The 26,430-nt window shown below is 34.5% G+C and overlaps 1 protein-coding gene across 5 annotated transcripts in view; it reads right to left on the reverse strand.

Moving 5' to 3' along the window:
- Positions 1-26,430, reverse strand: part of CSMD3 (CUB and Sushi multiple domains 3) — a 1,109,294-nt gene that overhangs the window by 955,512 nt on the left and 127,352 nt on the right. For all 5 annotated transcript variants that reach the window (XM_084749143.1, XM_084749142.1, XM_084749141.1 and 2 more), the window contains exon 2: positions 20,618-20,840. In XM_084749143.1, the coding sequence (XP_084605269.1) occupies positions 20,618-20,840 (223 nt within the window). The remainder of the gene's footprint in view (positions 1-20,617; positions 20,841-26,430) is intronic.

Below are 26,430 nucleotides of genomic sequence, written 5' to 3' on the forward strand. Positions count from 1 at the left end.
ATGTGGTCTGCACCAGGTCTTCTGAATAGGTATATTAGAAATTTTAGCTTAGTAGTTTCACAGGACTTCTGACTGTGAGAACTAAGGAATCTCTGGCTTTTACCCATGTTGAGTTGCTGTGTCCAACTCTGATATGAGAGTTATTGAACATCTTATTATATTTTATTTTGTCATGTTTGGCATTTACTCTTAGTAGCCTGTTGTATTCTGAAGAGAGACAAAAGAGGAGTGAATCTGGAGAGGAGGGGATTAAATTTAATTTTGTGGGTTTGCAATAGAATGGCAGCCACAAAATTGAGATTCTTTTTGGCATGGTGATAAGTTTGGTTAAGTAGCTCTTAAAGGTCCATATGCTTAAGGATTGGAGCAATGGTAGCATTAAGGGTAGCTTGGTAAGGCCTTAGGGAAGCCCTGGCTTATTGATACACTTCAAAATATGCTTTCAGGGTGTCTTTTTTTGCTTTCTGGATCCTGAGATAAGGGGTTAAGATGTTTTTAGGTCTAGATAGATGTTTTAGGTTGATAATGGAGATTGATTTGTATTCAGAAATTTAGATGAACCAAGATAGAAAAGATGTTTTCTTCAAGGCTGTCAAATAAAAATAGCCAAAACTTCCAAATCTGTGAGCATTATATATTTTGATATATTGCAGATGGAATCTGGAGTCTATGTGTGAAAGACAGGTGCTCTACACTTAGCTACAGTATTGGACTTAAAGTAAGACTTCCCTCTATCTCAACTGATCACAGTGGTGTAGTAAAGAGCTGACTAACACAGTAAGGATTTATCCAGAATATGGATGTGGAGAGTTAACGGGGATGAAACAGAAAGATAATTGGGTCATGCAGGAGAGAATCAAAGATCCTCCTTATGAAGATGCCTTCAAATGTGGCAGACAATTCACTGGGCAAAATGTCCTCATTTCTACCACAGATAGAATTCTGCCTATAAAAGGACAAGCCTGGATGCAGGCAGAGTAGAAGGCCAAACTCAGCTGAGACAAGATAAACAAGTCCTCAATAGTTCCTGCCTCACAAATATGTCTGTCAGATATACTGGGCCAGAAGGCTGAAGATGGTGCTCCAATGTTATAGAGAGTTTTGGGTGACTGTTCAGGTAGCATACTGTCTCTGTCGTCCTCTCATTTGGGCATCTGCTAAAACTGTGCTCCTGTATACTCAGGTAATCAATTTTATTCCTTCTCAATTCTGATGGAATTGAAGACTACATAGTTTAGCTCTATAACTAAGCTTAGTTATTTAGGGGTTAAGATGTTTCTAGGTCTAGATAGATGTTTAAGTTGGTAATGAGGAGATATGATAGATATTGATTTACATCCAGAATTTTAGATGCAGTAAGATAGAAAAGATGTTTTCTCCAAAGCTGCCAAATATAACCAGCCCAAACATTATGAATGCAACATTTATATAATTCCTGATTGTGTCATGGTTCTTCTTGCTATAGGTAGTTTATTGTATATGTGTAAAAATATAAATGTATATGTAAAAAATTTAAAAATATTTAAAAAGAAATAGAAAGACAAATTAGAAGTATTCTTACTCAGTGTTGATCTAGAGCTCTGTTTTAATCTAGAATAATTTCTTTAACACATCTTTAATTCCAGTACTCAGGAGACAGAGACAGGTGGATCGCTGTGAGTTCAAGGTCATCCTGGTCTACAAAGTGATTCCAGGACAATTAAGATAACACAGAGAAACCCTGTCTCTAAGGAAAAAAAAAGAAAGAAAGAAATGCTGGTAGTAAAACCTAGTGCATCCTATGAAAACACTGTACAACTCAGTTGTTTCTATTAGCATTAATACGGACATACTTTGTTATGTGTATATAATATAGTCATATGTAAAGTTAATTTATAAAGCAGAACATGAGAATATAGGAAATTCTGCTTGAACTAAAATTTGAGGTGTTGAGTATTATAATAGCATGAAATGAAAGACAGCTGTATAATTTATTATTCATTTTGGTTAACTATTTCCAATGAGCATATGTAAAATAGAAATGTCACTCTTAAAATCAGAGAATATTATGTTGAGAACAGGTGAGAAGAGGTCTTACAGACTGGTTCATACATCTTAAAATAATTATCACAATAAAAGGGTATTTTTTTCTGTAGTAGTAGTTCATATTTAACATTTTATTTATAACATGTATCAAGGGAACTATGACTGATTTGTAGCTGATTCTGACTTTTTATTTTGACTTTTTATTACTACAAGTAGGTATATGTTGAGAGGTATATGTAATAACTGCAATGTATTTATTTCAATTCATTTATTCAATTAAGAATATCATTAATTTTAAAAGACTGATTTCTGTCTTTGTAAGACCATTCTATTTGGTAGAGTTATAAGTAAAACTATAATGATCCTACTTTGTAAGATAAAGCTAAATGTTTAAGCTAGTATATTGTAAGGGTTGATACTTATTATTAAAAAACAATTATATGAATGCAAAATGATTTTATCTTATCTTTCTAATCATCACCACAAAAACTGCTGTAACTTTTCACAAAATCAATATGAGGTTTTTACAATGTATTTTTAACATAAACTTAATAATCCAGATGTATTTTCTGTCTAAGGCATTTCATGTAAAATTAAAGAGTTTTTAGCATTTCAGCATTCCTGAAAGAACATGTTGTCCATAAATTTAGCCAAAAATACAAATATATATATATATATATATATATATATATATATATATATATATACACACACACACACACACACACACATATGACACATTTCATTATATTACTATGTACGCTCAATGTCTTAAACATCTTTATTACATTGTAATTAAGAATGGTCCAACAAAATTCATTATTTGCATATTTGGTGAAGCTGATTCAGAAGGATTAGAAGGTAAGACCTTGTTGGAGGTCACTGAGATCAAGCCATTTACTCTTTGTTCTCTCTGCCTGTTGCTTAGAGACAAAAGTTAAATTCTCAGCTACTGCCCCAGCAACATATCTGCCTGCTTTTTGCTATGGTTCTTGCCATAGTGATCCTAGGCTCACCCTCTAACCAGTAAACCCCAAATTAATATCCTTGTTATATAAATTATTTTGGTCACTTTTTCTGTCAGAGCAATAGCAAAGTGACTAAGACAGGCATAAAACATGACTCATTCATAAAATATTTGTCTTGAACATGGTCATTTTTACAATAATCCTTTCAATTAATGTTATCTTAAAACTAGACATGATTTCCAAAGGTCAGTGGGTATACTGATATGATTCATTGTCTCCTGCCTTTGAAAGCTTTAATTTTATTTATGGTTGTGTGTGTGTGTGTGTGTGTGTGTGTGTGTGTGTGTGTGTGTGTGTGTGTTTCTGTGAATGTATGTTTTTTGTGTGTTGGTATCTACAGAGAACAAAAGAAACTCTCAGATACCCTGGGGTTGGAGTCAGAGGCAGATGTGTGGCACCCAACACAGCTACTGAGACCAACCTTCTGGGAGAGCAGTAAGTATTTTTACTTCTTGCTATCTCCCAAACCTTATTTTTTCTTGGTAATAGATTTTATATTTAATAAAATGATTATATAATACTATGATCAATAAAATTTATCTGACTATATATTTGTCTGGTTTCAAGTAAATCTTCTGTGCTGAGGATTTAGTTGAAATGGATAATGCTTTCAACAGCATAGGTGAGGGGCTGACTTCATATTTCTTTACTACAAACATAATTAAAATAATAACAATATGGCTAAAAACCAATTGTCTTCCAAATATTGTTTTTAAACATATAATGGTATCTAACTAGTGAGCAAACCTCCAACTTACTTAAATTCAAATATCTGTTGGATGAAATTCTATATTTTTTGAAAAAAATGAAAATTTTGAAATAAAATTTTATTACCTATACAAGTAAGAGTATTGGGAATAATATCTGAAATGGTGCCATGGGAATCAGATATGATTATCCTACTGGAACATACATTCAGAAATACTGGGTTAAAACAGCTACTCTTAGAGCTGGGTGTGGTGGCGCACGCCTTTAATCCCAGCACTCGGGAGGCAGAGGCAGGCGGATCGCTGTGAGTTCGAGGCCAGCCTTGTCTACAAAGTAAGTCCAGGATAGCCAAGGCTACACAGAGAGACCCTGTCTCGAAACACCAAAAAAAAACAAACAAACAAAAAAAAAAAGAATTCCTTAAGAATTGCATTCAATTGCTTCCTTAAGAATTGCATTCAATAACAAACATAAGTGATTTACAGAGTAAATCAATAATTGGTCATCTAATATCTTATTTAGGGATTTATATTACTAATAAGAAATTTTCTATTATATAAAACATTTCTTTTTTTTCTCCTTTATTAATTTATTCTCGTTACATCTCAATGGTTATCCCATCCCTTGTATCCTCCCATTCTTCCCTCCCTCCCAGGAAACTGAGACAGAGGGGAGGACATCCTACTGGGACACTAGATGAGAGAAGCATGGGAGAATGGCAAAGTAGAAGGATCCAGAGGGTCCTAGAAACCTACAAGTAGAACATTATGATAGGCAGATTTGGGCTCAGGGGTCCCGCTCAAACTAAGGCACCAGCCAAGGACAATACAGGTGGTAAACCTTAAACCCCTACCCAGATCTGGCCAATGGACAGAACACTCTCCACAGTAGAGTGGAGAGTGGGATATTACTTTGTCATATATAAAACATTTCTATCTTATGACCATTAAGTTTCCTCTTGTGAAACAATCAACAGTAATTTTGACTTTTTTCATATTATAAATAAGAAAATGAATGTTTAAGTAGAGTGATTTTCAGAAGAAATATCACTAGTCAATTATAAACATAAATATTGCTTGCTTTTAGAACATCAGATTTGTTTTACATTTTGCTGTAAAAAATAATCCTAATCCATGGAACAAAACATTTGAGCCTACTTATTGTTATTTTGTTCAGTTTTCACTAGGTTTGATGTTTTTTTGGTAATCATTTATTTTTTGACAAAAGTCATTTCAATTATTCTTGGCTACGTGCCTAATATTAGCATCAAATAGTTACTTCTTGGGTCCTTTCTTTTCTTGGATCTGAAAGAGCCTTTTATCTGAGAAAAAGTTTCAGAAAGCCTGTCTGTCCTCGAGGGTGATCCAATCATTAATTTGAGTCTTCCAAAGGGGAAAATGGTGTCTAAAGAGAAGAGTCATTAACTGCCTAAGGTGCATCACAATTTTAATTGACTATTTTTCTAACTCATTTGCATGGCCAGTGGCAATGCAGTAAGTCTTCAGTAAATTATAGTATTGAGAATGTGGTTACTTTCTACAATGTAACAACTTTTAAAAACTTGTTTAGAGAGAAAATAAACACATTTGGCCTCAGCTTCTGTGTTTCCAGGGGTCTGTATTAATTTACCTTGCTAACAATAAACAAATACTTCTCCAGTATGCCAGTTTGTGGGTGTTGCTAACAGTCCAATAGAATTATAAAACCATCTTATTGCTTTATGTTTTCAAGGAGTGGTTATTTATATTGAGTATGCAGTTTACGTACAGGCACCTGCACACATCTATGCGGTTGAACCTTTGTGTTTCTTAGATGTTTTACCGTCCCAAGTAGATAATCAGTACACAAGGACAAGTTCCAGCTTGGAAGGGAGAAATCTTCGAGCCAGCAAATTATACTGAGTTCTTTCACTCTCAATCTAACCTTTATGACAGCCTAGAGACAGGAACCATGGAAAGAAATGCCATTGAGCAGAGTTAAATCACCAAAGTGTGTGGTCATAAAATGTCTTATGGACATTGGTTTCTATCATCTAATAAGTCATTCAGATCTTCTATAATACTGTTTATTGGGAAGGTGTTCCCAAGACCACGTTTTACCTACAGGAAAGGAGAGAGGTGATTTGTTGACATTGAAAAGAATAGAAAGTAAAATGAAGAAAGATTTGCATCACGAGGATAAAAGATATCTGCGGAAAATTCAAGGAGCAAAGGAGAGAGGAAGGCTGATGAGATAAATCATGCAGGAGAAGAATGGAGAGCACCTCAGGAACCTTCACGGGGCCCGACTATGATTTTCTGAAGAAGGACGGGGCAGGCGGATTGTGGGTTGTCTGTCAATTATGAAAGCGTGAACCTAAACTCAAAAGTTTCTTTTCCTTATAATTTCTATCCTTTTATTTTTTTCCCTTACTCTGAGCTTTTTGGATTTGTCAAGAATCCAGCAAGTTAATATAACAGATAACACATTGTCATGAGATATATTGCGCATGTTTTATTTTAATTTTTAAATTTAATTTCAAAATATTTTAACAGATTAATAGACTGTTTTTGTCACAAGAATAATCATCTTAGGTTTAACAGATAGATATAAAGATATGGTGAAATAGATTGGTTCTTGAAAAGCCTCATTGACCTACAGAAGATGGGATTCAAAGATGTTTTTACTATTTTAAAGATTCTTTGACAACAAGACAGGTTAATTCCTGGCAACACCAAGGCTACCTCAAAAAAAGATGACCATCAATGAAGCTCCTTATGGAGATGGCTTCAGTTGTGGCAAAACAGCCACTGGGCAAAATGTCTTCCTTTCTGCAACAGACAGAATTCTGCCTAAAAATGGGCAAGCTTAGATGCAGGCAGAGTCGATGGCCAAACTCTCACTAGACAGGGTAAGCATGTCCTCGATAGTCCCTGCCTCACAAATAAGTCTGTCAGATATACTAGGCCAGAAGGCTGAAGATGATGTTCCAATGTTATAGAGAATTTTGGGTGTCTGTTCAGGCAGCAAATTGTCTCTGTCATCTTCTCATTTGGGAAGCTGCTAATCTGCACTCCCTGTTTATTCAAGTGATTAATTTTATTCCTTTTCAAGTCTCTGATGCTGTTGAAGACCAGATAGTTTAGTGTTATAATTAAGCTTACTTGTTTAGGGATTAAGATGTTTTTGGTCTAGATAGATGTTTTAAGTTGGTAATGACAAGATGTGATAGAGATTGATTTACCTTCAGAATTTTATATGCACCAAGATAGGAAAGACATTTTCTTTGAGGCAATCAAATACAAATAGCCAAAACATTAGGAATGTATCATTTATATAATTCCTGATTGTGTCATGGTCTTTTACACATAAGTAGTTTTGTGTGTGTGTGTGTGTGTGTGTGTGTGTGTGTGTGTGTGTGTGTGTGTGTATAATAATATAAACGTATATGTAAAAAATAAATTAGAATCATCTCTCAAATAAATCATACTGACCACAGTTTCTACTCCCTCCATTGCTCCTTGCTCACTCTATACTGGTCCTTTCACCCAGATCCTCTCCTCTCTTTCCTATTCATAAAATAGCAGGCCTCCAAAAGACCACAGCCAAACAGGACAAAACAAGATACAGTCATATACGACAAAAGCCTTCATACTGAGACTGAACATGGCAACCCAACAGGAGGAAAAGAATCACAAAAGCAGACCAAAATTTTAGATATATATTTGCTTCCCCTGTTAGGACTGCCTCCAAAGCACCAAGCTAACAGCCACATACCAGAAAATTTGGTGGTGTATATGTGTGTATGTGTGTGTGTGTGTCTGTGTACATATGAACATGAGAGCAGGTGCCATTGAAGATCAGAAAAGAGCATTGGATTCCCAAGACTGAACATTACAGTCAATACTGAGCCCGACAAACATTAACATTAGGACCCGAACTCGAGTCCTACGCATTCATTACTGTACTTAGAAAAAAAAAAGTCTTTATAAATAATTGCTATCATTATAAGGATGAATAGCATTAAAATAATTTATCTACAACTATAAAGTATATTGCATCTCTGTGATAGACAATTTATCCATTAATTGTGACTCATCACAAAAAAACCTGTGGAAGAGAGTAATTTTGTTGAATAAATAATGAGAAAGAAATAGAGTTTTCTTTGTATAAACAGTTGTTCAAGCAGCCATTTTGTTAAATGTATTTCCAGCTTAATTGTGACTGCTCAAAAGTAGCTATATGGGAGACATAATGTACTGATTGTCATTTTTGGATTCCTAAAAATATGTCATGTTAATTCTTTATTTTTTTAACCAGATGAAACAAAATAAGCATAGATGTTTTAAAGATGACAAATTGTGGGTGTAATTGTAAACTGTAATAATTTAACTACAGAAAAATACTAAATATGAAGTTATTTTCCAACATTAAATAATCAAATATTTATGTAGCAACACAGTTTATTCACAGGCTAAATCAACAGTAAATATATGTTTGTTACAATTCAAACTGTTTCTATTTGAAAAGCAGTATTAGAAAGCTACCCATAAAATCTAAGAAACAATTGCATCACAAACATTTGTCAAACACATACTATAGGTATTTTTGATACTTGTATTCGATAATATCAAGATCATCAATATAATAAAAAGCAAGGAAAGTATTTTAACCAAAATTCATAATATATATTAAATACATTGGCTAGTTACTACATCTACTCTAAAATAGGAAGAAAAGACTAGAAATATGGCTAACACATATACCAATCAGGACTCTACACAACGATAGTGTAGGATACTGTTTTGATTATCAATTTGTTCATTCTTTTATACAATTAAAAATATTTCTTTCAATTAATTGTGTAAAAAGGAAAACATGAATAGCTAAATATTAGGTGATGGGGAAGAATGGAACGTAGGGAATTGACACCTGAATCATTAAAGAGAATAGAAATTAGTTGTTCTAGTTTTGATTTTGTCATGTATTTACGTCATGTAATTTAAAAAAGTGCTTAAAATATACTTGATAAGTAAAGTGCAAAATCTAATGTGATGCTACAGATCTTCAAAATGGCCTTTTAACTACACAGATAGAAGTTTGTTAGGATGGATAGAATTTGTGTCTGGATAATCTCATTGTGTGATGAAATTTATTTGTAATAATTTACTTATTATTTATTTATTTTTATGCATATGACAGTTTTGCTTAGGTCTATGTTTGTGAGTCACATATTCATCGGCCACAGGGGCCATAATAAGGTGTTGGATCCCCAGAAACTATAGTGACTGATCATTGATAGCAACTATGTGGTTATTGGGAATGAACTGTGCCTTCTGGAGGAGCTGCCATTCTTCTTGACCACTGAATCATCTGTCCTTCCCCTATGACAGCATTTTAGTAAAGTCTAAAGTTTTGTTTTCTAGTGAGTGAACAAATAATTAGTTTTCTTTTGAAACCAACGAAAATGCATCCACAAGATCTGTTGAGTAGTGTCCATGCATCTTTATCCAGAAGAGCCCCAAACTTAAATCATCCGAATGCTCATTTATAACAAAATAAACAGATAATGGAACATACTGTTCCTCACAAAAAATGAAGCAAGTTGTTGATACACATAATAATGTGAATAAATTTCAAAATATATTGGTCAGTGAAAAAAATCAGAAACAAAAGAAATTGTTCTATTCACCAGCAGATAATTTATTCCTGATAATTACATAAATTTTGTTTTGTTTTAATTTTGTATTGGACACACCACTTTTGTTATTGGAATCACTGCTTCATATCTTTGTACTTTGATCGTGTTTGTTAATTATAGTGAATATCTTCCATGATTAATTTAATTTTGGAGCTTATTCATTTCCATATAACTGATTTTATAGAGAATATCTTTGAAATGTATTCTCTTATATTTTTCAAGACTATTTTATTTTGGTATTTCTTACAGCAAATACATAACTTTCAGTTTAAACTCTCTGTTTGATACCTAACAACTTGTTTCTTTATGATGAATGCTGTGGAATTATACACATACATTTTTAAATAACATAAACTCAATAATTTCAAATGACTGTTGAATATCTCAAACTACTATGTTTTCATTTTATAAACTACTAAAATAGTGTACATTATTATCTTTTAGTTTACCCAAATTTACATTCCTTCTCAGTCTCTTTATTGTGCTCTCCTCACTATCTGTATCTGCTTCCTCTGTCTCTCTCTCTATGTGGCTCTGTTGATACCGTAGTCTTTAACATAATTTAACATAATGATGCACGTGTTCTTCAAAAGAATGATAGAGAAGAGTACACGCTGCAAAGGTTATCAGGTCTCAGAAAAAATTTAAATGAAGAATTTACCATTTTTAAATAAATTAAAGTAAATCTCTATTAATATTTTATACATATAAATACCAAAATATTATCACACTTTCCTTAAAGGTATTGTATTCGTATGCTCTACTTCCTTTAAATATTAGCAATTTGCATTTTCATCTAAAAATATTTCTTAAAATGTAATAGGGTTAAACTGTGTGTAGTGATACTAAATAAATAATTGCTGGATGTCTACTTATCTTTAAAAAATTCCCTGTGTTGATAGTGAGTTTATGCTAGTGCTGACACAATCTATTTTTTATAAAATAGATTTATATGCTTCTTTCAGATTATTAAGTATAACAGCGTGACAAATTCTGACAGTAACTAAAGATTGTTTTCCTCACTAATGAGAAAATTAGAGAACAAAGGACATCCATTGGCAATACATTAAGGACAATAACTCTTCATTCCACTTGACTCAGTGCTCAAGAGAACAGGCCAGACTAGTTTACAACAGACTTGTGTGCCAGAAATTTTATGTAGTACAAGTCAAGTTACTGGTAATAGCCCAAATTATATCACCTTTCTTCTGTAAAACCCTGATAGAGTCTTGGCTGGTCCTAAGCATCCATCTTAAGGGGGGTACCACCAAGCCTCCTATCATCTTGTCCTATTCCACCTTCTGTTTACCTGGTTGACCTAGCTAACTACTCAGTACTAATAGTGTCATGGCTATGGGTAAAGAATCTGCAGTCACTAATTTACTAAAACAGCATAACCCCTAACAACCATCTACAAACATTTGTTCTTATTTCTCTTTGAGGGAGATGGAGAGGACTACAGCAAATACAATTACAAACTGCAGAGTGATGGCGTCCTGGCCGTGGGTGCTTTTTGGTCAGCAAACTCTCCCTCCCTATCTCTTCTCTGATGTGCCCACTGAGTGGGGTACGTCTATAAAATATTCCTGCACCTAAGGCTCAGGAAAAGTTTACATAGAATGGAGTTGAAAGACTCAGAGTATTGGGGGGGGGGGTTACTATGAGCTTGTGTCTTTAGAAATATCAAAAGCTACACCCATCTTCTTCCCAACATGGGTGCCCAGATATTACCTGAACAAGAATGCCACCAGCAAAAATGACAAGCTGGACAGAAAAAAAGACAGCAATTCCCGAACTACAAGAAACTGAGTAAAGCTGGAAAGGAGAGAATGGCCTTAGAATGAAAATAATAAAAATAAAATAGCGGGGGTTGTGGCACATACCCGTAATCTCTGCAATCAGGGATGCAGAGGCAGCTGGGTCACTGAGGTTGAGGCCAGCCTGTTCTACAAACAAGTTGTGACAGCCAGTGTTACACAGAGAACAATGTCTCCAAATAATCAAAAATAAATAAATAAAATAAAATAAAAAGAGGAGGAATATGTCTACTCTTAGAAAATAGAGATTGTTATGGTAGATACAAGAGAGAAAACAGGCAGAGTGAAGAGTCCTAGATGAACATGTTCATGTATTAAGAACATTATGATTTTTATATTTGTGTAGGGGATGGGGCTAGAAAGAAGGGAGGAGAGTAGGCATGGCCCATCAAACTATACTGGACCATCATAGGATAGTTGGGGAGGAAGAGTTGCTGACCAAGAAGCATCCTCGGCCAAGAGGCCAAGAGACCAAAACACCAGCAGCCAAACTGGCTAGATTATATAGAGATCAGGCTGGGCGAAACAAAGTGGAACTCAACTATTGGGAGTGAAAATTTTAGGGTACGCACATGGTACAAGATGGGAAGTGTAGGAAGAAGGCACACGTACTGGGTGCTGCTGGGATTACTGTCCACTGTCCACTTTGGAATTTTAATTAGGCAACTCATTTAACCACTTGTCCTGGTTTCTGAGACCTAACAGCCCTCCCCAGGAAGATTACATTGGTTGTTTTGTGCTAAATGGTCGACACCGAAAACATACATACTGATAAGAGCACGTGGATTTAGGAATCTGTATGTATATGCATATAGATTCAAATAACAATTAGAAAATAAAACAAGTTTACAGCCTGCATTGTCCTTGGCTGGTGCCATAGTTTGAGCAGCACCCCTGGGCCCAAATCTGCCTATCATAATTTTCTTCTTGTAGGTTTCTAGGACCCTCTGGATCCTTCAACTTTGCTATTCTCCCATGCTTCTCTCATCTAGAGTCCCAATAGGATGTCCTCCCCTCTGTCCCAGTTTCCTGGTTAGTGAAGACTTTCATGGGACATGACCCTTGGGCTAGTATGCAGATATAAGTGAGTATATATCATTTGAGTCTTTCTGCTTCTGGGTTAACTCACTCCTTATGATCATTTGTAGGTCAATCCATTTGTCCACAAATTTCAGAAACCCCTACCCAGATCTAGCCAATGGTCAGGACATTCTCCACAGTTGAGTGGAGAGTCGGGTCTGACTTTCACACGTACTCTGGTGCTTCATATTTGACCACGTCCCCTGAATGAGGAGACCTGGTGGCACTCAGAGGAAGGATAGCAGGCTACCAAGAAGAGACTTGATACCCTATGATGTATAAAGGGGGAGGAAGTCCCCCTCAGTCACAGTCATAGGGGAGGGGAGTAAGGGGAAAATGGGAGGGAGGCTGGAATGGGAGGATACAAGGGAGGGGATAATCATTGAGATGTAATATGAATAAATTAGTAAAATAAAATTAAAAAAAAGAAAGAAAAAAAAAATCCAGAGGTCAAGAATTTTAAGGAGAGCAAGGAGGGATATAGGTGTGTTTGGAAGAAAGAAAAAGAAGAAAGAAATGTGATCAAGTTTTAATCTCAAAAGTAATTAAATAAACAAATATGTAATTTGATAGCTTGTGAAAATTAAATTATGTGTAAAAGATCTCTAAATAAAGAACATAATGTATCTCATATTATAAAAACAAGTAAAATAAAAGATGGTATTTGACAAAAACTGCTAGTTGATGAATATTTTAATCAAAGAAAACAGCATAAATTTTTAATTAAAAATAAATTACATCAGTAAGAATAATGATACATATACAAAAGGTAATAGATATCCAGACAGAAATAAATGTCTATCCAACATAGGAAGGTATTAAATACCTACATTAATTATATATTATTAAGTATACACAATTGAGAAATATCTATGTGACTAATAAGATTAAATGAAAATAAGGTATATAAATAAGTGTGTGTGTGTGTGTTTGTGTGTGTGTGTGTGTGTGTGTTTCTCTTTGAGCAATGTTATCTGAATCGATGTAGTCTTTCTACTATACAGGAATTATCAGCTATATAGAAAAAGATATATACATGAAGCTAGAGATATCTGAAACAATTAAGAGATAAAGTCATTGTACCTTATAGTAAACTGGTTAAATTAAGTACAAACTACCATCTTAACCAAATATAAGATTCAAGAAAATTTATGCTTCTATGATGTCTGATCACAAATTAATTATGTATATTATAATATAAACATTAAATATGGGCATAAAACAATATATATATATAATATCTCTGTCATAATTATTTGTTTTTCTAGTTGCTGCTATATGAGATCCTTTCTAAAAATTTGGCTTGGATACTTTTGGTTTCATTTTTTGTTTTGTTTAGACAGGATTTCTCTGTGTAGCCTTGGCTGTCCTGGACTCACTTTGTAGACCAGGCTGGCCTGTAACTCAGATATTGCTTGCCCTTGCCTCCCCAGGTACTGGGATTACAGACATGTACCATTGTACTTGGCTGGTATAATTTTTAATAAGCATTATGTTTATAGCAGCAAAATTACTAAAGCTTATGATCACTTTTATAAATAAGTTGTCAAATACATTTGTGAATATCTATTCAAACTAAAACTATTGCCCAGAAAATTAGAAAATATATCTTGCTAAACGAATATATTTAACTCTGAATATCAAAATTATTTAATAGATTGATATTTACAAAGGTGTAAAAAGAACCACCAACTACCAGAAATTAAGGGAATTATCTTAGAGACATAAATCTGGGCCTAGGAGTCTGATTACATCTCTGTATTTCAAGAACAATCTCAGCATTTCCAAACCATCATTTCTGCAGTGTTGTTGTATATATATATCCAGCAAGCTATATTTCAAAAAAATCTTTGGAGCTCATAAAAAGTAATGAAACATAAATATAAATTTTTAGGAGAAAGAACAGCAGATGAGCCATAAGGACATGAATTAACTGAGGAGGTGATGACATGTGAGAAAGAACAAGGCAAGAACACAGTGAGTCAAAGGCACAGGCAAAGACACGGCAAATTCTGCCAGTACCATTTCCAAGTTCTAATCAAACAGCAAATTCTGTGGATAAGCACAGTCTGGGGAGGCATGTTGGAATTATTTTTCCCAGTCTTTCTCAATAAATTCAGCACTGACATTAGCAACAGTGTTTCTTTAAGAACAAAGATCAACAGATGCAGTCAATGCCTTCAGTAAGCAAAACAGAACACGATGTGCATTAGAACAGTCTCTGAAAGAAACACCAGGAATAGATAAGCCTTCTGTTTATATTACTACACCATTTTATATTGGATAACATTCCTTTTTATTATCATCTTGTTCCTACATTTTGTCAAACATTACTAAAAGTAAGCAGGCTTTCCTTTATCCATCAGTACATAAAACATGACTGAGTTACGTAGATTAAATTCTAAACAGACACATTTGTTGGCAATTGTGCCTTTCTCTACTTTTAGCAGTGTTGCCTTGGACAAGCATTGTAAGTTTCTTTTCACCATTATTTAAAGAATGATATTAATAATGGTAATTATTTCACAATGTATAGACAGAGTGACAATAAATTCTGAGGCTGGAGAAATGGCTCAGCAGTTAAGAGCACTGGCTGCTCTTGCAGAGGACCCAGGTCTGATTCCCAGCATCCCACACAGCTTACAGCCACTTGCAACGCCTGTGCCCAGGGATCTGATGTCCTGTTCTGACCTCCAGAAGGACCAGGCACATACATGGTGAGTAGATAGATATGAAGGAAAATAATATCTGTAACCTAATATTGCTTTCAATTTTCAAGTTAAAATGGGAAGAGAATAAGTTATTTATCAAAATATCATGCTCTTTTTATATCTAAGAGTCCATATGTTTAGTTTTTAGTTGACAGTTTCATACATACCTATCATGTGTTTTGATAAATCTCATCCCTCACACTCTCCCCCTCAATTCTTTCCCTATCACCTACCATTTCCTGACCAAATTCATGTGATCTTTTTAATAATAAACTTTTTTGAGATTATTATTATACAATTCCTCCCTTCCCTTTCCTTTTTCCTAACATTCCCCTGTACTCTACCTCTTGTTTTCTTTCAAATACATTGCCTATTCTCCTATAATTGTTGTTACATGTATAATATATATATATACATATATATATACACACAAATATGTATAACCATATTTGTACATGCATATATATGCCTGAATATATAGCCACCACCTGCTGAGTTATTATAAAGTTGCTGATTTGTATATGTATTCATTCTTGGCTGACCAATTGGTATATTAGATAACAAATTTGGGGCTTTTATCTGGGGAAGATCATTTTTCCTTATTATTCCTTAGTTTCCTGTAGTTCCTTGTGTAGACTTGGATCTTTGTAACCTTTACCCCTTCCATGTTAGCATGGCTGTTGTTGTCATCCTTGTTCAGGTATTGTTTAGGTCCTTATTTTGGTGATACTTCAGACTCAGCCTCACAGCATTAAATCCACCAAGTCCATTGGTGTAGCACCATTATCAGGAATGTGGGTAGCCTTCCAGAAACCTCATCTATGAGGAAAACTGACTATTGATGTCACAATAGTAGTTAATTGTCCAATATTTCACATGAAATAAGTTATTATTTTCCTTTTTTTCTCTTCTTTTTCTTACAGCAGATAATGATCAATTCATACTCAACAACTGGTCAATCCATAGCAATAAAGAAAGTGCTCATCTCTAAAGAGGAATATCTATGTCGCCGCTCTCTCCATAGTGCCAGGGATCATGGAGAAGGGGAAAGTAGTTAGTACGTGGCAGAGGCGGTGCACATCTACTGGGAAAGATATGTGGAAGCACTGCACATGTATGTCTTTTAAAGGAGTAGGTACGGAAAGAGTACACAGCCTAGTCTCATTGCTGGTTTTAGTGCAATTGCTCGGAGTGTTTCTCCATTGAGTTTGACAGTGGCTATATAGGCTTGCTGTAAAATGCCTTTATTATGTTTAGGTATGCCCCTTGTATCCTTAATCTTTTGAAGACTTTTATCCTTTTATCATGAAGAGATGTTGGAATTTGTCAAAGGCTTTTTTTGTTTCTTTTTTTTTCTTCTTCCCTTTTATTTAAATGAGGGATTACATTGATTGTTTAACTTTTTGTGTGTGTGGTTTTTCGAGACAGGGTTCCTCTGTGTAGCCCTGGACTCACTTTGTAGATCAGGCTGGCCTCGAACTCACAGCGATCTGCTTGTCTCTGCCTCCCGAGCACTGGGATTAAAGCCATGAGCCACCACACCAGGCTTGACTGATTTTCTTGTTTTGAACTATCCAAGAGATGAAACATACTCCCTTGATCGTGGTCGATAATCTTTATGATTTGTTCTTGGATTCTGTTTGCAAGTTTTTGTTGAGTAGTTTTAGCATCTATGTTATTAAGAGAAACTGGATTGTATTTCTCTTTCTTTGCTGAATCTCAGTGTGGTTTTGGTATCAGGGTCCTGGGGCTAGATAAAATGAATTTGGAAATGTTCCTTCTGTTTCTATCTTGTGGAATAATCCAAGGAATAATAGTGTTAACTCTTCTTTGAAAGTCTGGTAGAATTCTGCAGAAAAATGATCTGTCCCTGTGGTATTTTTGGTTGGGAGTCTTTTAATGATTGCTTGTATTTCCTTATGGGTTACAGGTCTATTTACGTTGTTTACCTAAAGTTTGTTTAATATTGGTAAGGGGTATCTACTGAGAAAATTATCCATTTCTTTTAGATTTTTTCAATTTTGAGAATATAATTTTATTTTAATTGGATGGTTTGTTTTTATTTATAATTTTTTCCTTTTACATTCAGATTGTAGCCCCCTCCTTTGTCACGTCCAAGCTCCACCCTCCCTCCCTCTCTTCTCTAGTACTCAGAAAGCCCTATCAAAAGTACATCCTTATTCTCTGGATTTCCTTGGCATCTGCTGTTATGCCTCTGCTTTTTGATTCTGATTTTTTAATTTGGAAAGTTTCCAAATTTTGTTGTTGTTAGTTTGTCCACCTTGTTGATTTTCCTAATTCTTTGTTTCATTGATTGTTGGTATTGTTCTTGTTGTTTCTATTTTATTGATTATGGCTGCCTGTTTAATTATCCTACCATCTACTCTTCTTGGGTGTGTTTGTTTCTTTTAGTTTAGAGTTTTCAGATATGTTGTTAGCTAGTATAAAGTTTATCTATTTTTTTATGTAGGCATATAAAAAGTTTATAACCATTTCTCTTAGCTCCATTTTCATTGTGTCCCATAAATTTTTGGTATGTTGTGAAATCATTTTCATTGAATTCTCGCAAGTCCTTAATTTATTTCTTGATTTCTGTTTATACTCAATAGTCTTTCAATAGAGAGTTGTTCAGTTTCTATGAATTTGTAGGCATTCTGTTGCTTCTGTTCTTGACAAAGACCAGCTTTAATCCGTAGTGGTCTTTTAGAATGTAGAGGTTATTTTAATTTTCCTTTATCTGTTGAGATTTGCTTTGTGACTCAGTATTTAGTCAATTTTGGCAAAATTCAAAGAAGTGCTGGGAAGAACGTATATTCTTTTGTTTGGGGGTGAAATGGTCTGTATGTATCTGTTAGATCCCATAGAGATAAACTAATATTAAGATTATTCACACCTTGAGAATAGAGATGTGTGCAAAGAATACCAGTATCAGTACATCTGTAGAAACTATCAGATACTATTAAAAGGTTTAGTTACTTTCTTATATTTACACCAATGCATCACTGATGTGAAGAAAATTACAAAAGTCTTTCTTCATTTATGCATATTGTTTTAGCAAGATTCCTGAACTTCCTTTGTTACCTCTTATGATCTATGTTATTAGTTGGATATGAACAGCTACAGGAAGAAACCACCAGCTCATTATTACACAGCCAAGGTTGTTCATGCAGGCCACTTGCATGTTTTCTGTCTCAGCTTGACGTGTATCATTAACAATAAACATTCATCTTCTAGTGACATTTGCAATGTCAATGGGAGGGCACTGTCTAAAGCAGATGGACACAGTGTATGTTTAAAATGATCCACTTGAATGATCTTAGCCATGTGGGTAAAGAACAATCAGAAACATTGAGTAAGTAAAAGTGGTTAAAATGAGAGAATGAACCAAAACTATACCCCAACTGATAAACAGTCTAGTAAACTTTTCACCTTATAAACGAATACTATTAAACCATTAAAACAGTTCGGATTTCCTCTCAGGCTAGAAAGACTTCAAGTGTGTGCCAAGGTGTTGTTACCTCCATATAGCTGTTTTATATCTATTTTCCCTAAAATTGCCAGAAGTGCACGATAAGCTGGTAATATTTTTCATTCTTACACTGCTTAGTAGTTTGTACACACCTTTCCCAAACAGCTCTTGGGCAGAAAACGTACCACAACAATGAAGGTATTCCTTCTAAAAATATCATTTTCCTCACCACATTATTTTTTACAACTAAACGTGGGAGAACAATGAACATAAAATGTTTACTTAAAATACAGTTTAAATAAACCACAGGCCATGCTTTCTAGAAAACCATGCTGGCTGCTTGCAGAAGATTCTTCCTTCTGTTTCCCCAGATCAAATGCCCCAGTCTCCTCCCTAGCATTGCAGAAGAGCACCATTCACAGCCTTCATTTATCCCTGAATATATCGCTGAAGGATCCCACAAAAGGTCTCCTTCTAACTCCTTTCCACACTTGTTCTTTGTTTCGTATCCCAACTACACCAAGCAACACTTGCTAACACAAGAATTTGGTGGGGGGCATTTTGTAGTCGCATGGAAATGAGTGCAGGGGAAACTTCTTGGATATATGAAAAGGATCTTAATGAGGGCTCTCAGTAACGGGGATATGGCATTTAAACTGGCAGGTGAGGCTTCCAGTGGCAGGAATAGGTTGAATTCAATTGAGTTGTTGGCCAAAGGGATCCCATGGGAATCTGCAAATGGCCCAGGCCTTTTTAGGACAAAGGCTGATGTTTGCAAACTGACTGTGGGGCTCCATTGCTGTAGACAACACTCAGAACTCAGTAAATATGGAGAAGTTGATCTCATTCTACATGTTAGTCTATTCGGTGTGGGAAGGTTCTCTGCAGCATACCCAAAGTGAAACATGGACACCAACCCAACCTTAAAGCCTTTGACCTAGAATCTGTCCTCCCTGCAATATATGCTAGAGCAATGGTTGCACAGAACTTGTGTGCAATGTATGTCTGATTTGACCTATGGCCCACTCCATGGGAAGGACCCACACCTGATACTGGTTCAAGAACCAAGAACTAGATACTAGATAGCCAGAGATGTAAGGTAAAACCAAAAACTAGTGATATATATAATATGATATATTATTGGATGCAAAATTGTATATTTGCTGACATGGCTTTTTAAAAGTTATAAATCATTTTAAAATTATGAGATTTTCTAAAATAGGAAAACAAGTCTATTTAAAATAAAACATATCTATTTTAAATAAAATTATAAAACACTATTTAACAAAAATGAACAAATTTTAATGTTTAATTGACTAACTTCAGAAACATAACATTTCAGGACTGGAAAGACGCTTCAAATGTTAAGAGTACTGGTTAGTCTTGCAGAAGACCTGGCTCCACTTTATGGCACCCATTTGATGACTCTAGTTTAAGGGTATGGGGCACCCTTATCTGGCCTCCACACAAAATGGCAATGCATACAGTGGACATGCAAGCACGTAAAATATCCACATAAAGATTTATGTGTGTGTGTGTGTGTGTATGCTAAAATAAATTTAAATTATGTATATCTGTGCATGTATGTATACTTTCTTCTGTAGAATCAGGAATGTGAGATTTAACATTGTGAAAATTTTTTCTATTATTCAGTGATTTAAAAACATTCTTGAAATCAATATTTTTCTCCTCATATAAATAATGAATTCAAGGTGTTTTTTAAATATATCATTGTATATTGAATTGCACACATACCCCTGAAAGACACCTTTTACCGTATAATTTCACTTTGCCCCAAGTCATGACCATGATAAGTGAAACCTTAAAAATATTAACTTAAAACCACAAACACCATAAGAACTTTAAAGCGTCACATTTAATCTGTATTCCCACCTGTAGGGAAGTAGTAATTACTATTATTAGGAAGTCAGAGCTATGTGGAAAACTTGATTATTAAATTGTGCATTTTCACATGAACAGTACTTACTTGCTCAATAAAAATTTGTTACATTAAATTATATCATAAGCATTTTCCATTTCACAAATAGTTCCTCCCATAATATAGTGTACCTGTAATGTTCCACTGAGAACACACTGACCTTGTCCTGAAGTTCGTAGGGTGAGGATGTCCATCGTATAAAGATAAGTAGTCATATTCCTCTTCTAGTGCAAAGGACTGAAAGACAATTTGTATTCTGTTCCGTTCTTCTGCTATTATTACCCATGTACAGTTTGCACCATTTGGATATCCATATGGAAAACCAGGGCTTTCTATGGTGCCATTAAGTCCTTTTAAGGTTCCACCACATGTATAAATAAATCCTGCAACAAAAGATAAATAGACATTGTTATAGGAAACAGGACGAAGCCAGTAGACATGGTTCTTAGTTTTCTGGTTTTCTTGAAGACCAATACGGATAGCAAATTTTAAATTATATTTTAAAAGTTAGATAAATTTTATAAATACATATGTAACATATAGGTAACATATGATAAGTAATACGAACAATTTAATTACAATTCATCAGATTTAATTTAATAACTAATAAAGTAGTTGATAAAAACATCCACTATGTTTGATTCATTATCCATTGTGATCTAACAAATAAATTTTCCAACCATGTCAATTTCCTTCATATGCTTTTCAATGTAATTATGGGAATCAATAAGTAGTTTTGAAATTAAATATAAAATGTGTTATGGGTTTGAAAAGCTTAGTCTACCTTTTAATGGCATAGCATGTTTTGATACATACTCAGCACTCAGACAGACCTATATTGTGTTTTAAAGTTATATGCTCACTCAATTAGAAGAGAAGCATTTGTGAATAAAGTATATGAAATTGCATAATTTTCATAACAGATATGACTTCATTTTAGGATAATCTTGAGTTAACTACATCAAAAAAGATGTTAAACTTGAAGAGACATATATATTTCTACACATTTCATATTATATATATTAAACCTGGGCATTTGGTATAAATTATCTTAATTTTGTATTACTTCTGTGAGAGAGAGGCCTAAGTCTATGATAACATGCGCCTCAAAGACAATTCGACAATTTTTTGACAAATTGGTGTTTGGATATACAGATGTTATGGAGAGAAATGTACAGATGTTCAGAAGGCACACTTGGAGACTGGGGCAGACAGGGGCCAGTGTTCAGATGTTAACATCCCATCCTGTATCTCAACTCACTGAAGCAGCTTTCACTTGCATACTGACTCAGTTTGCCAGACACTACATTAGCTGACTGTACTGGATCTGCTCCTAACAGTGTGTCTCATAGTTGGTTGGATGTATAAAAAGCTGTCTTGATGGTTACTTAGGTTGGAAGTCTACCTCTACAAGGTCTGTATGTGGCCAACTTCTAATCCTGGTAAATGGATGAAATTCTTGTTTCATTTTTTGCCTTTATTAAAGCTTACCAAGAATTCAGATCAGGTAGAAGCTTAAAAAAGCCAATATTGCCCGAATTCATATATTTTTGCTAATTCATCAAAAGTCAAATAGGGCATTTTATGATTTTCAGAAGCACATAAATAAATAAATAAATAAATAAGTATAAAAATGTCCCTTTCAAATTGCTTCCTGCTGAGCAATTACTTTGAAGCCGTAGGTTAATTAGCTATTGCCCATTTCTATTAGTTTTCTGCCTGAGCAGCTTCCAATTTGAACTTCATAACAAAATGCAAGCATGAATCCCTTTAGCTACAATCTGATCTATGGACTGTTTTATATGGTCTCAAGCCACATAACCCTGATGATTTTAGACAAAGGGCATATGTCTTAAAATAACATGCTCACTTTTTTGTCTGCTCATTTGTGAAGGGTTTGCTGATTCATACACTGCAAATGTTATTTTCTTTAGGCAAATGGGAAATTGCACCTATATTTAATGCCCTCATTTTTCAAAACTCTTCTTCTTTTGCTTTTCAGTTGAATAAAGCATGATATTAAATGTAAGAATAAAGAATTTTTCTAAAGTTTAAATTTTTAATTAAAAGTAATTTGAAATCAGAAATTGAATTAAAAACAAAAATGACCACCCCTCAGTGACCTCACAGTTTACCCTTTAGTAAATGTTTTCTTTTCTATATACATTTTTAGGCTTTTGAAAACACACACACTTGTCTCTTGTCTGTTTGGTTTAGGTTTTTGAGACAGGGTCTTACCATGTAGCTAAGCATGTCATATTATTCACCATATATATTATGTTGGCCTCAAGTTCAAAATGCTCCTCCCCCAATCATTGTGATTATACTTGTTCAAGTACGTCTGGAATGAGTATTATCTGTAAACTATACTGTGTAAATCATGTTCATGGAATCTCTGGATTTCTAATTTATAGAAATTACCTAGTGTTATTACATATAATCTTCTCTGAAAATTCATGCTAGTGATATTGTCTGGTTTTAATTTCAGAACGTATCCTCAGAGGAAATAAGAGGAGTTCAGAAAGTTAATTTTGCCAAGTTTACAACACATTCCAAATTTATAGACCTGACATTTCAAGCCTTTTACCTTCAAACCTTGTGGTATTTCAGTCAGTTTACCTTAATATATTTCATAAAAATAATGTAAGAGCAACTGATTAAAATATGCCATTTGTCACAGACATGCAAGAAACCTTAAAAAACCATTTGCTTAGGAAATACTTACGTTTTAAAGCTTTAGAAAGAATATAATGAATCATATCAAGTGTAATTACACATGTCCAAATATTCTAAGATTTCTCATGGCTCCAAAAGGTCATGTAATATACTAATGTATATATTAACTTATAAAAAGCAGGATTAGTGAGTAGTGATATGGGTTGGTGTATCACGGCACTGGACAACAAGTCTAATGGTGTGAGTCTGAATCCACAGTGTATATGGTGGAAACAGAGAACCCTCTCCTGCAAAAATTTTCTCTAACCCTAGACCTCAAAACATATTCAGACACATGTGTGATATAGACCATATGCCCACATATGCATATACACACAATCCATTAATAATTATTATATATTTTATTAAATCTTATTTACATTTACAATGATTTTTGAAATATAACTATCTAAAGAGAATATTTTTATGATCTATTTAATTTTTAAATTAGACTTGTTATTGTGAGAGTTGTATTGATATAGTTTATTGTTTAATGCAAGTAAACTATAAACTCAGAAGAAAAATATAGTGATAGACTTTAATTTTCAATGAAATGTAGTATTCATATTACTTAATAGTAATTTGAAATACCAGAGAAAGAATCTTGTTTTCTTGTATATAAAATTAAAACATCAAATTTCTTATAACTCTGACATATACATGCATATATATATATATATATATATATATATATATATATATATATATATATACACACAAGTATGAAAACTATGAGTAATATTTATTAAATACCACCTAACCAAATAACCCAATCAAGAAATGAGGCTCAGAACTAAACAGAAAATTCTCAACAGAGGAATATCAAATGGCTGAGAAACACTTAAAGAAATGCTCAATGTCCTTAGTCATCAGGGAAATGCAAGTCAAAATGACCCTGAGATTCCATCTTACACCCACTCAAGTGACCAATATCAAAAAGTCAAGTGACAGAACATGCTGGCAAGGATGTACAGAAAGGAGAACACTCCTTCATTGATAGTGGGAGTGGAGACTTATACAACCACTGTTGAAATCAATCTGGCACTTTCTCAGAATACTGGGAATAGGGCTACCCCAAGACCCAGCCATACCACTCCTTGGAATATACCCAGAATATGCTCTACCACACAACAAGGACATATGCTCAACCATGTTCATAGCAGCCTTATTCATAATTGCCAGAACCTGGAAACAACTTCTACTGAGTCTCTCAGTAGAAGAATGGATAAATAAATTGTGATACATTTACACTATGGAATACACTACTCAGCTATTAAAAAGAAGAAAATCCTGAAATCTGTGAGCAAATGGATGGAACTAGAAATGATCATGTTGAGTGTGTTAACCCAGACTCAGAACAAATCACATGGTATATACTCACTTATAATTGGACACTAGCCCAATAGGGGTGTCCCCTGAAAGTCTTCACTTACCAGGAGATTGAGATAGATGCAGAGACCTCCTACTGGGACTCTACTTGAGAGAAGTATGGGAGAATGGGGAAATAGAAGGACACATAGGGTCCTAGAAACCACAAGAAGAACATCATGATGGGTGGATCTGGACCCAGAGACGTCTGCTCAAACTACTGCACCAACCAAAGACAATACATGCAATAAATATTGAACCCATACTCAGATCTAGCCAAGGAACCGGGCATTCTCCATAACGTGGAGAGCAGGGACTAACTCTGACATGAACTCTCATGCCCCATATTTTACCACTTCCCCTTGTTGGGGAGGGCCAGGTAACACTCAGAAAAAGAATAGGAAGGTTACCAAGATGAGACTTGATAGACTGTGACCATATGGTGGAGGAAGAGGTCCCCCTTCTGTCATAGACCTAGTGGTTATAAATAGAGTTAAAGAAGGAGGAAGGGAGGAATGGGAGGAGACAAACAAGGGGATAACAACTGAGATGTCATCTGAATAAATTAATAAAAAAGAAAGCTATGAGTAATATTTAAAAATCAACTCTTCAAACTCATAGCAAGCCCTGTGAGAGTGCATCACAATCTACTTGCATTCTTGGCTTTGTGCTTATTTGACTTTCAAGCTTAGCATCCCGCAGCCATGGGACTTTGTAAAACATGACTCTTAGTAGGGTAAAGCAGGTAGATCTACAACAAATCTCTTTCCTACGCAGGATATTCCCACTTTTGTACCTTTTATGTTAACTTTTTGTTAACATATTATTTAACAAAATATAGTGGCAAGATAGGCATTGCTGTGCTATCCATTCCTTTCTCAGCGGTGGGGATGACTATGTATTTAAATCTCTATTTCTCAACCATTTGCTAAAATAAAACATTTGTTGATATAACTGTCTAAGGTACTACATATGGTAGACTAGACAAGAATCTGGTTGAAGCCTTAAAGGAAGGGCGGGGGAGGGGGGCAATTGTTCATTGTTGGCTGTATGACACTCTTAACACCTCTTAGGATTTGAGTGTCTGCTGGCCCATGTTGACCCTGAGGAAAGACATGAGCTGTCCTTAATTTTCTACCTCAGGATTATTTGACATCCAACTCAAAAAACTAGAAACTAAGGTGGACTTCTCAATTTTTATGATGTCGAAAATATAAATAGGTAACAATTCAGAACTTCTTTAGACATTTTGTTTCACATCATTTCAATAAGATATCTTATGTATAAATTGTGCACCTTTGAAGGTAATATGAATAGCCTCATAGATATTATTTTGAAAAGACAAACTTTTTTCCAGACAGAAAGCAAAGAGCATAACAACAGCATGAAAAAAGAAAAAAAAGAAATAGAGGTACATGGTCTACATTCCAGGAAAAGGAGATTATAATTTACCCCCCAAGAAATATATTCCAGCACTTATAATAATAAAAATTTTCCATAAAAATAATTAATTCTGTTATAACATGTGGTATGAGTCTCACTCCTAACTAAGCAGCGCTTGGCAATTTATAGTTGGCTGAGAGATGAAAATCAGTTTTTCATCATCCAAGAATGCAAAATATTTTTTGAGGACACAAAGTACAGTAGGTAGGCAAGGTGGGGTGGTTCTAGGAGGAGTGAAGAGAAGGTAATGAAGGTGATGAAAATTCACTGAAGTTTGCAGAGTTTTTAAAATTAGCAAAATAATTTAATGATATTTAATGTTTTGGTTGTATGCACCTATAATACCGGCCTTAAGGAAGAGAGGGAAGATTTGCTAGCCGACAGACAGTGAGCAGCTGTCTCAAAAGAAAACCACAAAAGCTGAGCAACCACCATCAACGAAAACAG

This window comes from Acomys minous, assembly GCF_964271855.1.
Source record: "Acomys minous genome assembly, chromosome: 12".
NCBI lineage: Eukaryota > Metazoa > Chordata > Mammalia > Rodentia > Muridae > Acomys > Acomys minous.